The sequence below is a fragment of the Sus scrofa genome, chromosome 14 (assembly GCF_054392235.1).
Source record: "Sus scrofa isolate SSC_HxYL_T2T_F1_AM1 chromosome 14, Sscrofa_HxYL_maternal_Yorkshire_Landrace_v2.0, whole genome shotgun sequence".
In the NCBI taxonomy this organism is placed as follows: Eukaryota; Metazoa; Chordata; class Mammalia; order Artiodactyla; family Suidae; genus Sus; species Sus scrofa.
In genome coordinates this window covers 137,773,468-137,787,657 of record NC_139396.1, presented here as the reverse complement: position 1 = coordinate 137,787,657, position 14,190 = coordinate 137,773,468, and the positions used below count along the sequence as shown (strand labels likewise).

Sequence of the window (14,190 nt, the reverse complement as noted above, 5' to 3'; positions counted from 1 at the left end):
TATGCATCGACAAGAATTAAGCCAACATGAAGATACTTGAGACTTTTCTAACAAAACAAGAAAACTTGGCACAGTGGATTTGTTTCACTGCCTTGCACCAACCAGTCAGATTTGTGGTGATGTGTATGTTAGGTATCCAGCCACATGGCCCTGCAACTGCCCTCACACCCACCTTGGCTCCTGTGTAGGACCTGCCTGCCCTCAGTGGTGTTTGTGTTTACACCCTTATCCTCAAGGAAGGGAATCTTAAGCCTCCAGACTAAACTTCGGGTTCTCGATGACAGGATTGTCCCCCCTCCAAGAGCATCTAGTTAATGAATTTACAATTGAAGTTTTTTTTAAGGGGCCACATTTTTATTTTTATTTTTTTCCCTTCATTTGTGTTATTCAAGATAAGAAAGGATGTTGAGATGCAAAACCTAGCCAAGAGATATTTGGCTGAACTTATCAAAGAAGAATGCTGGAATTCGATGGCTGTGAAAGGCCGAGCTCTTAAGGTAAAACAGCTATAAGGTACCACACCTTAGCCAAGGAGAATTTTCATGGAAAGTTTCATGGCAGAAAAATCCATATACAGGAAAGCAGTTAACGCACACTTTGCCCTTTCCTGTACTGAATTCCACCTTGACATGTCACTTTCTCTTGTCACTCTTCCCTCTCTGCTCAGTCAGTCCCCTTGTGCTTCTAAGCCAGCATCTCTTAAGATTTGTCTTACCACCTTTCTCCCTCTTTATGACACTACCTGCATCTGTCTCAATATCTGTCTATTCCAAAAAGCCACCTCACTCACATTCCACACAGACTGAAGGCTAGACACAGTATTGTTTACATTTCTACCTCTCCCTGCCTTCATATTACATTTTCTAAAGGGGTGGTTTTTTTGTGTGCCTTTTTATTGAGATTCCTCCCAACATAATTTCCGTCTTTGTGTATGGTGATCAAAAGTCCCAGCTTATGCCTATGGTCCTAGATTAACTATATACAGCACCTTTTTCACTTTCAAATATGCCCTCCTGTTTAGATGGTGAAGTAGTGGTCACCCTACATTTATGTGATTGAGTGAGTTTTGCTCTACAACAGGGTTTCTTGATAGTGGCACATTTGGGGCTAGATAATTATTTGTTGTGAGGGCTGTCCTATGGATTGGAGAATGTTTTGCAACATTCCTGGCTTCTATCTATTGGGCCCCAGTAGTATTCACCACCCCCATTAGTGACAATCGAAAATGTCTCCAGCCGTTGACAAATGTCCATGCGGGGCTGGAAAGGACAGGGACAAGGGCAAGCAAAATCACTTCTAGTTGGGAAGCACTGCTCAAGAAGTAAATCTTTCACAAAAGCACAGTATTTTTATACAAAGTTTACGCCAATACTGATGACATACATTGTTTTATTTTAGAGAAAGTCTCCATCACCAATTTCACTCATGCATGATAACCTAGGAATTAATTTTAATCAGATAAAACATTCCCCACTCTGCTCCCAATATACACAATTGTACTAAAAATGGATTTATTTCATGTTGCTTTTTTCCCCAAGTGCTTTCACATCCCCTATGTGGTTGAGAACTTCCCAATGAAAGAACGTACAGATGAAGAATTGAAAGAATTGAAAAGAGTTGTGCAGCAAAAGAAGATTGAAGCAGAGTGTCTTAAAGTACAGTTTTAAATATGTATATGTTTGTATAAGCAATGTGTTCTGTTTCAGGGTATCTTTCATACAGATTTGAGTTGGAATACTACTAAAGATAAGTTCAGATATTATTTGTATTTACATTTTTATTCCTTGTTTATGTGTGGAACATATTCTAATGAACATAGGAGCCTGTATCCATGCAGTAAGTCAAGAAGCCTGTATCCTAACCCTGGCTAGCCCTCAAATATAATGATATGCTTTAAAAAATAATTAGATTTAGGATTTTGTTCTTGTCCTAGTCAGAAGTTCTTCATCTGTAGTTACTTTTTTTGTATTATCTCTTATCACTAGGGATTGTAGTTTAAGATGACTAGCTAGGGTAGAATCTGTTTTGATGGGATTTATGGTTTTCCTAAAGCAGTCTTAGCTTTTTCTTTTTTTTCCCATCAATCTTGAAACACCACTTAAAAAAAAAAAACTGCTCAATTGGTATAGTTTTGTCTTGGCCAGAACTTTGCATTCATTCTTTTTCTGAAACATAAAACAAAGGCATGCTTAATCCTTCTTACGTTGGACTCAACCAGTCCTATGTGAGTAAGATCCTTTGTAAAATTTGAAAATGTGTATTTTTAATGCATCAGTACCAAGAAAGAGTCCAAATATTTACAAGCAGCTGTCATCCTAACAGAAAAATACAAATATTATGTATGATCAAGAACAATTTTTACTCTTTTGATTTATCCACACTTTATCAGTTTTTGAAGCTTTCTCTTCAGCAGGTTCAGGAACTATCCATCACTTTAAGCTCAGTTGTTGGCAAGACAATTGACATTTTAAAATAATTGCTCAAATAATTAAGTTGTCCTTTAGAGAATTCTTCTTAATGTGTAACTTTCATTTAATTTTTTTCTATATTTAGCTTCGGAAGGAAATTGTAGAGGTTCAGTCTGCAATTACTATGGTTAAAAAGCATCATGAAGAGGAGGATGAAGAAGAGGAAGAAGATGGGACAACAAAAGATACCAACTTGCCCAATTACCTGCTTGGCAGTCTGAGTACTGATTTTAGGGTGCATACCTCTTTGTTGTCAAGCCAACTAGAACTTCATTCCAGAGAGGAGAAAATCAACCAAATTATATTACTGAAAGTGGGTGAATTTTTTCTTTATCCCCGAAAATTTCTAAAACTTTCTGTGAGGTGTTTTGCAAAGGCTCAAATTGAAATCTAATGCCAATGAAATGATGTTTTTTAAAGTTCAAAGAGAAATATCCAGGGGGCTAGCATCCATGTTCTTTAAACACAGCTTGTAGCCAAGAGTTGTTTTCATCCATTTGGAGTGGGTTCTTTGATACTAGGTTTTCTAAAGAGCCCCCTCCACTGGCTAACACCACAAACCCTTTTTCTACTTAGATCTTAGGGAAACTCAAGTATAAAAGAAATCCTTGAATTCCACTTTCTAGGTAACCCAAATGTCAGTTAGGACCTCCTTGTAAGATGTGATTGCTTATCTATCTCCTGAACTTTGGGAAATGCAATTTCCTCTTTAAGATTTCTATAAATTCTGGGGCTCAGGGAAAATATATGGTTTCCTTTAGGCTTTAAGCCCCTACTCCTTGCTTTCAACTAAACAAGACAGTTTCAGAACACATCTGTACTACTGAAGGTTTTTGAAAATTCAGTGGCTGAGATTGCACCAATATAGATGGTTTGAAATTTAATGTTTGGCCATTTCTGTTGCTGAAAGTCCTCCAGCTGTAGCTGCACTTTGAGTTCTAGCCTCCTGCCATGCTGCTCTGTTCTCTCTTCCTGTCTTTTTCTCTTCTTTGTTTCTTCCAATATCTGAAATTCCTATGCATTTGTACTGAAAACTGTTTAGTTTATCTTTTGATGCTCAGATTTGCTGACCCATGCCGTCAGTGTCTCACCTTCCTGCTGCTTTATTAAGGCCTTTTTCCTACAAGAAGGTAATTTTGGCCTAGGAGAAATTCTGGTCCCAGCTGTTAAAATCATTTTTCTATCCTACTTTAATGGTTTTTGTCTTCAGCAAGATAGATATATAGACTGAGCTCTGATGATAAAATAAAGGCAACTTTTAGCTGACCCATTATTCTACTCATCAGCAAAACTAGAGGCAATCCAATTGGCCCTGGGATTGCCTTGTAATTGGTTGATCCAGCTGGCCAGCTTGGATTCCCTTTCTACCTGAAAATGACCTGCCCATAGAGGAAGAATATTGTTTGTGGTGTGCTTCTCTGAAAGACTCCAGATCAACTTTATAGGCCATCTTTTCCTCACTCCATCCCTCCAACAACAGTTCCAAAAAAAAAGACATTTCCCAAATACTGAATATTGCTTTTTTAAAAATTTATGATGGATTTTTAAAGAACATACACAAAGGTAGAGAGAATAGCCCAAAGAGCTCCCAGGTATCCATTACCCACTTCAGCATTTATCAGCACACCTGCCCATTGAGTTACAACTTACATTTCTAGAAGCAGTTTGTATAGCATAACCATTATGCTGTTGCCTTAATCCTACCCACAGTGGGATACTGCTATCAATACTGAACCAAGAAATCACTTAATATAAACAATATTCTAGAAATTGCTTGTTTTATTATTATTAATAATAAATAAATATTTAAATTAGTATAATAAGCAATTATTAAATAAATATAACAAGCAAATATTACTATTGCTTATAATTTGTAAAATGGTTTTGGAGGGAAAGTAAAGCTGTAGAACTATGTTGCCAGCAAAGATATAATATGTGATATGTTCACAACATATTGATATTTCAGGATATTATTTACAAGGTGAAAACTACTTTCAACAGTGAGTTTGATGCTGCATATAAACAAAAAGAGTTTGAAATTGCACGTGTGAAGGAAAAAAATGTAAGAATTCAGGAAATTATTTTAGATCTGGAGTTGGAAGAATCAGTCTGGCAACCAGAATTTGAGGACTGTGAGAAGCCAGAGAGAACCCTTGTTGTGAAAAGTAGTGAGGTACGATTATCCTCACATTATCCCTTCCCTCTTTCTCATGACATTTTCCGGACTCTTATTTATTCATCACGTTTTCACTACTAGAAGCAACTACATGAGGAGGCATTCTCCTCTATAAGTTAACAAAAATGGTTAACATAGCCCCAGCAGTAATGAGGATTTCTTTTATGAATCCCATGGAGTCCAAGGAAGATTTGAACACCGAGCCGAAAAAGAAGCAGAAACCACCCACAGGAGGCCTGTGAGAGTCCAGGAGGGCTCTATTTATCTCTTGACTCACTTCTCTCTGCGTTTCAGCTGCCTCCAGCAGTTTCTATGTTATATCTTCTACACTCAAGAGAGCAACTGGTCCAAACTGTAATTCCTTAGTACCAGTTCCAGATTCACCTGGGAAAGGGCTCCTTGGCCCAACTTGGGTCCAGCACCTGTATCCAGGGAGGCTGGGTCATATCAGGGGAATGAGGCTGATGGAGCGCCAGTAATAATCCACGTCATGAGAGCAGTATGGGTCCCAGAGAAAGGGGCTCACTGACAGCTTCCTTAAAACGTGGCACAGAGGCAGTTACAAGTAAATGCTTAAAGAAAACAATTCAAATATAACCATATTTCACTTATAAAAAGTAAAAAATGCTAGAGAATATGCAAAGAGAATACCATTGCTCACACAAAACCATCTTGATTACATTGGGGCAAAAGACAATAGTGTTGCTTCAAAGTAATAGCACTTACACAGTCGCTGTAATAAACAACCATCGATTTTTTCAGAGATCTCATTTTAGACCTCATTTTCATCCCAAGATAGGAAATTGATTGCAAAATCTGGTTCATCCCTCTATCTTTGTAATCCCTTCTAACCTCCTCCCATTGTGTGGAAGGGACGTGTGACTTGAATTTTGTAAGAATAACAGCAGGAAACTACATTTTCTCTTTCAGATTACTGCTCATAAACATATTAATCCATGGCAAAAATCCAAAACAGAATTGCTTGTGGCCCATGAAATGGAGCAGTCGCTTCTAACGAGGGTATGTGCGTTTGCTCAAACAGTTCCTAAGACCCTTTCTCCTTGAGGGATACTTGTTCCGAACTTGGTTGGATAGTCTTGTGCTTGTACTCCACTACAGAAACACGTGAAGGCATTCGTCGTGGTCAGAGGTCACTGGGATCTCAGTGGCCTCCCCCCCTCTATTCATGCCACTGCCTGCAGACATTCTAACATTAGGGTGGGGAGGGGAGGGCCTGCCCCTAGTGCCACTGGAGTGTCATATCTCTGTCTCAGTGACCCTCTCTGACCCTGTCTCTTTCCCAAGGGCTCCGACGCAAGACGCCGAGCCCTCATGGACATGATGGGAGGAGTTCTGGAAGTCAAGAAGGAAGACATTTTGAGAATGGTGAGATTCCTGGCCGTCCTTGTGGAAAGTGGGATGAGGTGGAGAGAGATACTTAAATGTGATCGTTTTTTTTTTTTTCAGTGTGAACCTGAGTTTTAGAAATTCTACAAACTGTTACATTTGGAATGGATGGGCAGTGGGGTCCTACTGTACAGCACAGGGGACTGTGTGATTGGGTCACTTTGCTGTACAACAGAAATTGAAGAAACATTGTAAATCAACTATACTTCAATTAAAAAAAAAAGAAGAAAAAGAAATTCTATAGCAACAAATATACAGCCTCTCCATACCTTATAAACATACCACATCAGGCAAATAAGAAGTTTGAAACCTCAGGCTTGCCTTCCAGTCTGACAAAAAGCAAACAAATGAACAGAAACAAGCAACCAATGGCTTTGGTCGTTAGAGAAAGCAGGGATAAAATCATACCTGTAATTCTTCAGAGACACCAAGAAACATTTCCTTTGATACCTGAAATAGGTATCCCTGGAGCACAGGCATAGTCCTAGCTATGAAGATAGCAACTCACACTTCTGAACTTGTCACCTAAGAGTCAGGGTACATCCCAAACTGCCCTCACTTAAGTCACAGAAAAACAGTTGTAAGATTTTTTTCATACCTTTTGATCAAAGTGTTAGGTCATTGCCTTGACAATGTGAAGAACTGTACCCTTTTAAAGGGCTCTTAAAAAAAAAAATGTAGCAATACCGAGTTTTACGATACTGCTTCGTTTATGTTTGACCTAGAATACATGCTTTCCTTTATATCCTCAGGTGATTCCTCAACCTGCTTTCATGGCAAAACCTGACGCTTTGTGGTCTGAAGAGGAAAGGAAACAATTCAAAGAATATGAGAAAAAAGTCAAGGATTTAAATGAAGAAAGAGATAAGTATAGAAAGGTCAGAAGAGCAAAGAATATAACTTACATTATCAAGGGTTTTGTTTCAGTATCTTTTCAAATGAAGTGTTCTTTATTTTCTCAGTGTCTTTATTTGCCTCAGGATGGTCTTTCAGCTTAAATTCTCAAGAGAATTTGAGGAAGCGAACGGAGCTAAGTTTAAAGACTTAGAGCAGTTTAAAATGAAAAGAACATACAGCAATTTTTAAAGTCTTATTGGTTTCAGCATTTCACATCATTACAGTTCATTTGGCCCTTCAGGAGTTCCCATCGTGGATCAGCAGAAACAAATCTGCCTAGCGTCCATGAGGATGCAGGTTTGATCCCTGGCCTTGCTCAGTGGGTTAAGGATCCGGTGTTGCCCTGAGCTGCGGTGTAGGTCACAGACATGGCTCAGATCCCGCATTGCTGTGGCTGTGGCGTAGGCCAGCAGCTGCAGCTCCAATTTGACCCCTAGCCTGGGGACCTCCATATGCTGAGGGTGTAGCCCTAAAAAAAAAAAAGACCATTTGGTCCTTCCTTCATTCTTCAGATATTTAATGAACACCTGTGATAGTGTTTTCAAGGCACTGCATTGAACTGCTCTACCTCCGTTTGAGTTGTATACTCTTTGTTTGATTTGCTCTCAATTTCAAGGGAAAAGGCTGGAGAGAAGAAAGACACAATCAATACAGTTCTAATTTGAGATTTTTGCCATACGGGTCTCCTACTTTTATCCTTCCATCGCAAAGAAACATTCACACATTAAAATTGCTTACAAGTATAATACAGATATAAAAGGTGATGGAATACAACCAAGTAAATAATATTTATTATTCTGTGAAGAAAGAAAAATCATTCGAGGCAGGAGTTTGTCAGCTTTATAGTGGCTGTGTCATAAACAGCTTCTTTGATCCTATTGTTGACCTGTTCCTGTTTTTATTTGCTGCAGTCCTCTAACTGTGCTCTTGCATTTATTCTAAGATACACTTACTGAAAGGCCAAAATGAGTACTCTTGAAAGCAATAAATATTTCAAGGAGTTACAGAGTATAGATGCCCAAAGTGGTGGCATTTACTCCATGGTCTTGCTTTGTAAAATAGTCTGCTGCCTGCACCTTCACCCAGCGCTCCTTGGCCATCCTCACCTGGTTAAACCTCCAGTCCAGTTCAGCATACTGCAGGGTTCTTACCTCTTTCCCTCAGTTAATATTTAGATCTCCTTTTTCAGGGCAAATTCCAGTTCCCAAAATATAAATATATTTATTCATTTTATCAGTCCTACAATATGTATAAAATACCTCTACCAAAACAAATATAGTCAGTTGATAGTTGATATATATATATATATATATACATATATATATATATACATATATATATATATATATAGTCTTTTTTAGGGCCACACCCTCGTCATATAGAGGTCCCCAGGCTAGGGGTTGAATCAGAGCTACAGCTGCCAGCCTACACCACAGCCACAGCAAAGTGGGATCCAGGCCACATTTGTGACCTACACCACAGCTCACAGCAACACCAGAGCCTTAACCCACTGATCAAGGCCAGGGATCGAACCTGCATCCTCATGGATACTAATCAGATTCATTTCTGCCTTGCCACAATGGGAACTCCATGGGAACTCATGGATGCTAGTCAGATTCCTTTCCACTGAGCCATGATGGGAACTCTGATAGTTGATTTTAAAATTTCTTTTCACCTCTTTTTTTTGGGGGGTGGGGGGCTGCTCCCATGGCATGTATCAGTTCCCAGGCCAGGGATCAAATCTGCACCATAGCAGTACCAGAGCCACAGCAGTGACAAAGCAGGATCCTTAACCTGCTGAACCAGCAGGAAGCTTCACCTCTTTTTGTTGTTAGGATATTTCCCACTGAGGGTGGAACTTTTGCATATTATATTCAGAAATTATTTGGACTAATCTTTTTTTCTTCCTCTGTGTTTATAACATTATCAATGTGATGTAAAGTTTTTCATGCAATTGTGTTCTTATTTGAGGGGGAAGGGGCAGATGTGTCTTCTGATTTTATGATTTTCTTTGGTTTCTGCAGGACCCTTAGCCCTACTTCTTACTTCTTTCCCTTCATCCCCAAGTCTTCAAGGGGCACCACCCTCTTCCAAGCTGCCTTGCTCCCCACCAGAAGCAGTATCAACTGAGACTGTACCTTTGCCCTTTCAAGTCCCTTTACAATTTTTCCAGGAGCTCCACAGCTCCAACTTCCAACACCACCACAACTCCCACCCTAATCCAAAACTGTCATCTTTCACATGATTTATTGCATTAGTTTCCCTGCTCTACCCCAATCCCTGTGCACCATCCCATTTTATCTGTTAACACTCCTCCCTTGGGTAACTGTGGTAACTATGCCAGCTCCCCTGCCCTCTTTGGTGTTTCTCAAAGATGACTCCAAAACTCACAGCTCATCCTTGCCACAGATGCTTGACATGCCGTAGCCTCTGCCTAAACTGCCCTCACCCCATTTAGCCACACACCTGGCTGTCTCACCTCCTTTGGATTCCTACTCAGTTGTCACCCCATCTCCCTGTGGCAAGCTTCCTCCCTACCCAGTCCTTGTCTGTCCCCCTCACCCTGCTTTAGAGTACTTATCCCACCTATTCTTTACTTGTTCTTATTACCTGCCTCTTCCACTGGAACATGAGGGAAGAGAGTTGGTCTGTTTTTTCATCACTATATTCCAAGTTTTGAGAACTATGCTTGACCCATAATAAACACTCAATAAATATTTCTTGAATAAATGGATGGATTTATTGACCCTGTCATGTGTCACTTTCCTAAGGCCTGGGGATTCACAGTTGAAAGGATATAGCCTTTGCCCTCAGGAGTTTTCAGTCCAATCAGCTAAAACAATACCTTCTTGAACTGCAAGCCATTTCCTTTCAGGGTTGGGAGAAATTTTTGTTGTAATGGATTCTGCATTGTTTGTGCACACCTCCTACTTAGTCTTCTGTCTCTCACCTTTCCTTCTTATTTCTCAGTATCTGATGCAGAAATTTTTAGACAAAATTAGATTTTCCCAGGAATGTTTGAGGAAAAGTGACATGTGTTTTTTTAATGAATACTCCTTGAGATCCCCCTATGTGCCCTATGTTAGATCCCAAGGGGCACGTGACAAGTAGACAGAGCCCTCAACCCTCACTGTGTTCACTATCTGGTGGGGAAGGGCATTATATATATATTAGCTGGACAGTCATAAAATAATTATTTAACTATAAACTAGTAAATCAGAAAGGATAAGTTCAAGTGCCGTCTATAAAAATAAACACAGAGGCACTGACTTAGATTGGGGTCTCCATCCCTTCACTGCTGTAAGTGCTGCAGCTAAAGGCTTATAGCTGAGACCACTGGAGCCTTGTCCTTGGCTGACTACAGGGGCATCATTGTCTAGAGACACTGCTAGGTTATACCACCACAACAGCCAGCGATAAGATGGGGGATACAGAAGATCACCCCCTAGACCCAAGTTGGGATAGCTCAGCAGAGCCTCTCTGTTACCCTGGGAATCAGACCATGGCTGGGCCATCTGAGAGCATGTTATAGTTCACCACCTGCCTCTTCCAGCCTGTTTCCCTCAAACCTTTACAGGTGTCTTCAAAAGAGCACTCCCTCCAGAGAGAATGTGCACTAGAATCCTGTGACAGACTTTGCTTCTAAGACTCATGATAGCGTTTTCCTTTCTCAAGGAAGGTTCCTTGAGAAAGTGGCATCTGTGCTCACACTGAAAGAGTGAGAAAGAATGAACAGGTTGAAGAGTGAGGAAGGGAGAGCAGAGAGATGGAAAAGCTTGGCAAAGAGTCCACAGTGAGAAGAGTGTGGGGCATTGAAGAACAAAGCAAAAGGCTAGTTTGATATTACAAAAAGTTGCTTTCAAATCAGAGAGCATCAAAAGCCTGAAATCTCAGTGTTTTAAAGAGGGTGGTTTGGCGCCCCTTGGACAACCTGGCCTGAGCAGGCTGAGTTTTTGGCCATTTGCCATGTGGTGATGTGTCTGTTATCCAGAAACACCTGAACCTCATAAACAACTGCTAGGGGACCACAATCTGAGGGGTTTTTCCATTCCTACAAGATAGTGTCATAAATTATAATAAGCAAATTGACCCAGTGTGTGTGTGTGTGTGTCTTATTTTTAATATTTCCTCATAGCTTAACTAGCCTAATTTAGGTGGTGTTTCTCCTTGCATCATGTATTTCTATATGTTTTGTTAAAATTCCTTTTCCATAATCTTCCCAGGGTTAGCCTCTTCCTTTATTAAACCAGCATAGAAAGAACTTATGGGTGTTTTTAAAATAAATTTAAAATATTAACAGCATTATATCATCATAGTTATAATTTTATTCAATTAAGAATTATTGGAGTTCCTACTGTGGCACAGCGTTGATCCATGGCCCAGTGCATGAGTTAAGGATCCAGCATTGCCACAGCTGTGGTGTAGGTTGCAACTGTGGCTTGGATTCCATCCCTGGCCCTGGAACTTTAATATGCTTTGGAGTGGCCAAAAAAAAAAAAGAATTATGAATGTGTGCTAAAACTGGGTGGATAAAAGTTTGACAAGGAACAAGATTTTTATATAGTCTCTAAGTATTTTCCCACAAATTGATTACAAATGGAAAAACTGTAAATGTACAATAGAGAAACTGACAGACACTCCTTAATCCAGTGATCTGCACTTAACATCAGCCAAAGTGAAACAAAGCAACATCCTATCTCCTGAGGTGGTGAGTTAGGAAGGACACAATACGATTTATGTAATGATCCTGCTAAAAGTGTATACACTGGTCTGAGCATGAGAAAACACCAGACAGACTTAAACTGAGTGAAAGTCCCTAAAATAACTGGCCTGTATCCGAGTGTCTTCAGCTTATTCTCAAATGATTGAGAAAGAGGGATGGGGGCAAAGAGAGAGGTGGTGAGGAAGAGAGAAAGAGGGAAACAGGGAGAGAGAAAGAGAGAGGATGGGGGGAAGGGAGGGAAGGAGATTGAGCAAGTGATAAAGCAAATGAGGCAGCATTTTAACAATTGATTAATTTGGTTAAAATATATGGGAATTTTTTTGTCCTATTCTTGCAACTTTTCTGTGAATTTGAAGTTATATCAAAATTTTAAAGTTACCAAAAATGTTTAAAAAATAGTTTGTAACAGTGTGTCTGGGATTGATCTACAGAGGTTGTTCTCCCTAAAAATATAAATGTATAGCTTTCCACTTACCTATTGTGTGTTTGGTTCTAGGTCTTGGTGGAATTTTTAAAAAGGAGGTGGGACTTTTTTCCTCTGATATAGGAATTTTTTGTAGGGATAGAACATACAGAAAACAAGAGGGAGAATAAATACATAAATATTATATATAGTTCACCCCTGAACAACTTGGGGGTTGGGGCATTGACCCTCCTCACAGTCAAAAATCCAAGGGTAACTTTACTGCTAGCCCTCCACATCCACAGATGGGGTAGTACTATAATATATATTTATTGAAAAAAAATCTATAAATGAACAGGTGCATTTCAAACCCATGTTATTCAAGCACCAAGTGTATTCATGACTTTTTTTTTAAATCAAGATTTCTTAGGGCCAAATTGTGTGCCTGGAAATTTCTGTCCTATATAGAATCAGAATTTTCTAGAAAGATTTGTTGCAGTTTGTTTTACTAGGCCTCTGTCTGCTTGCATCATTAGCCCTGATTACTGAGGGTTTTTTTGTTTTTTTTATTCCAGTGTGATCTTTTTTTAAGCAAAAATTTCAGATGCACAATATGAGAGACCCAGGAGTAACATCTCCAGTTGCAGGGGGTGCCCAGAATACCTCCAAGGCCTGCCTTCCACCTGCCCCTTCCTTTTGAGAAAATGTAAAAACCACTTTCTAGGAACATTTGATTAACATTAACTTCACCGTTGATTTCCTTTCAGTCATTAGAAGCAGAAATGAAGAAACTTCAAAACTCTATTCAAGAAAACACACAGAATTTTGATGAACATTTGAAAAAACTCTTCGAAAGGAGAGTGAAAGCAGAGATGGTTGTCAACCAGGTAAATAAAAACTTTTTACTTATATGACTCATTCTTTTTTTTGCCTTTTAAGGCCACATCTGTGACATATGGGGTTCCCAGGCTAGGGGTCCAGCTGGAGCTACAGCTGCCAGCCTATGCCACAGCCACAGCAACACCAGATCCGAGCCACATCTTCAACTTACACCACAGCTTATGGCAGCACCGGATCCTTAACCCACTGAGCAAGGCCAGGGATCAAACCTGCAATTTCATGGTTCCTAGTCGATTTTGTTTCCGCTGCACCACAGTGGGAACTCCCATGACTTTTTCTTTTAAGGAGCCTCCAGGGCTTCTCATTGTTCTTAAGATAAAGACCAACACCCTGTCTGACACCAAGGCCCTGCACTCACTGGCCCTGACTCCTGCTCTGCCTCATCTGTGCCCCCTCCCCACTCCTGCTTCTCTTGGGCCTGGTTCACCCCTCCTTCCTCCCAACTCTGCCAGTAATACTCTCTGCCAACTTCTTTGCTTCCTCAGCTATATCTATTCATCTGTCAGATGAGTAGGTTAGATCTTCTTGTTATATACTCTGTTTTTTTACTTTCTATCCCTTATTAAAACTTAATTTTAATTTATATGAGATTACTTTTTAATGCTCCCAAGACTTATACACTCCATGAGGTTAGGGACTGTGTCTGTCTTGTGCATCCTTGTATTTCCAGTAACTAGCAAAGCACTGGGCTCAAACTATATTTTGAATGAGTAAATAATCCACCTGCTCCAAAAAGACCAGATGAAAAATCTGGCTTAATTTGATTTGGCAGGAGTTCCCATCACAGCTCGGTGGTTAACAAACCCAACAAATATCCATGAGGATGCAGGTTCGATTCCTGGCCTCACTCAGTGGGTTAAGATCTGGCGTTGCCATGAGCTATGGTGTAGGTCGCAGATGCAGCTCGGATCCAGCATTGGTGTGCTGTGGTGTAGGTCAGCAGTTGTAGCTCTGATTCAACTCCTAGCCTGGGAACCTCCATATGCCAATACTTAACCCACTGAGCGAGGCCCACGTCCTCATGGATACTAGTCAGGTTCATTACTGCTGAGCTACAACGGAAACTCCGAGACTTTTAAAATGTGACAATTTTCTAATAGACAAGTTATACAATAGTGCCTAGAGATACATATTTGGATAATAATACTACAGAGAAACACAAGGGAGTTATTACTATAAAAGTCAGGACAGTGGTTATTATTGGGATTGACTATGG

At 40.0% G+C, this 14,190-nt stretch overlaps 1 protein-coding gene across 3 annotated transcripts in view; it reads left to right on the top strand.

Moving 5' to 3' along the window:
- The window catches only part of CFAP43 (cilia and flagella associated protein 43), a 128,265-nt gene that overhangs the window by 95,781 nt on the left and 18,294 nt on the right, over positions 1-14,190 (top strand). For all 3 annotated transcript variants that reach the window (XM_084995350.1, XM_013983708.3, XM_021072818.2), the window contains 8 exons: positions 393-497; positions 1,539-1,655; positions 2,554-2,781; positions 4,435-4,641; positions 5,575-5,664; positions 5,950-6,030; positions 6,804-6,929; positions 12,842-12,961. In XM_084995350.1, the coding sequence (XP_084851476.1) occupies positions 393-497; positions 1,539-1,655; positions 2,554-2,781; positions 4,435-4,641; positions 5,575-5,664; positions 5,950-6,030; positions 6,804-6,929; positions 12,842-12,961 (1,074 nt within the window). The remainder of the gene's footprint in view (positions 1-392; positions 498-1,538; positions 1,656-2,553; positions 2,782-4,434; positions 4,642-5,574; positions 5,665-5,949; positions 6,031-6,803; positions 6,930-12,841; positions 12,962-14,190) is intronic.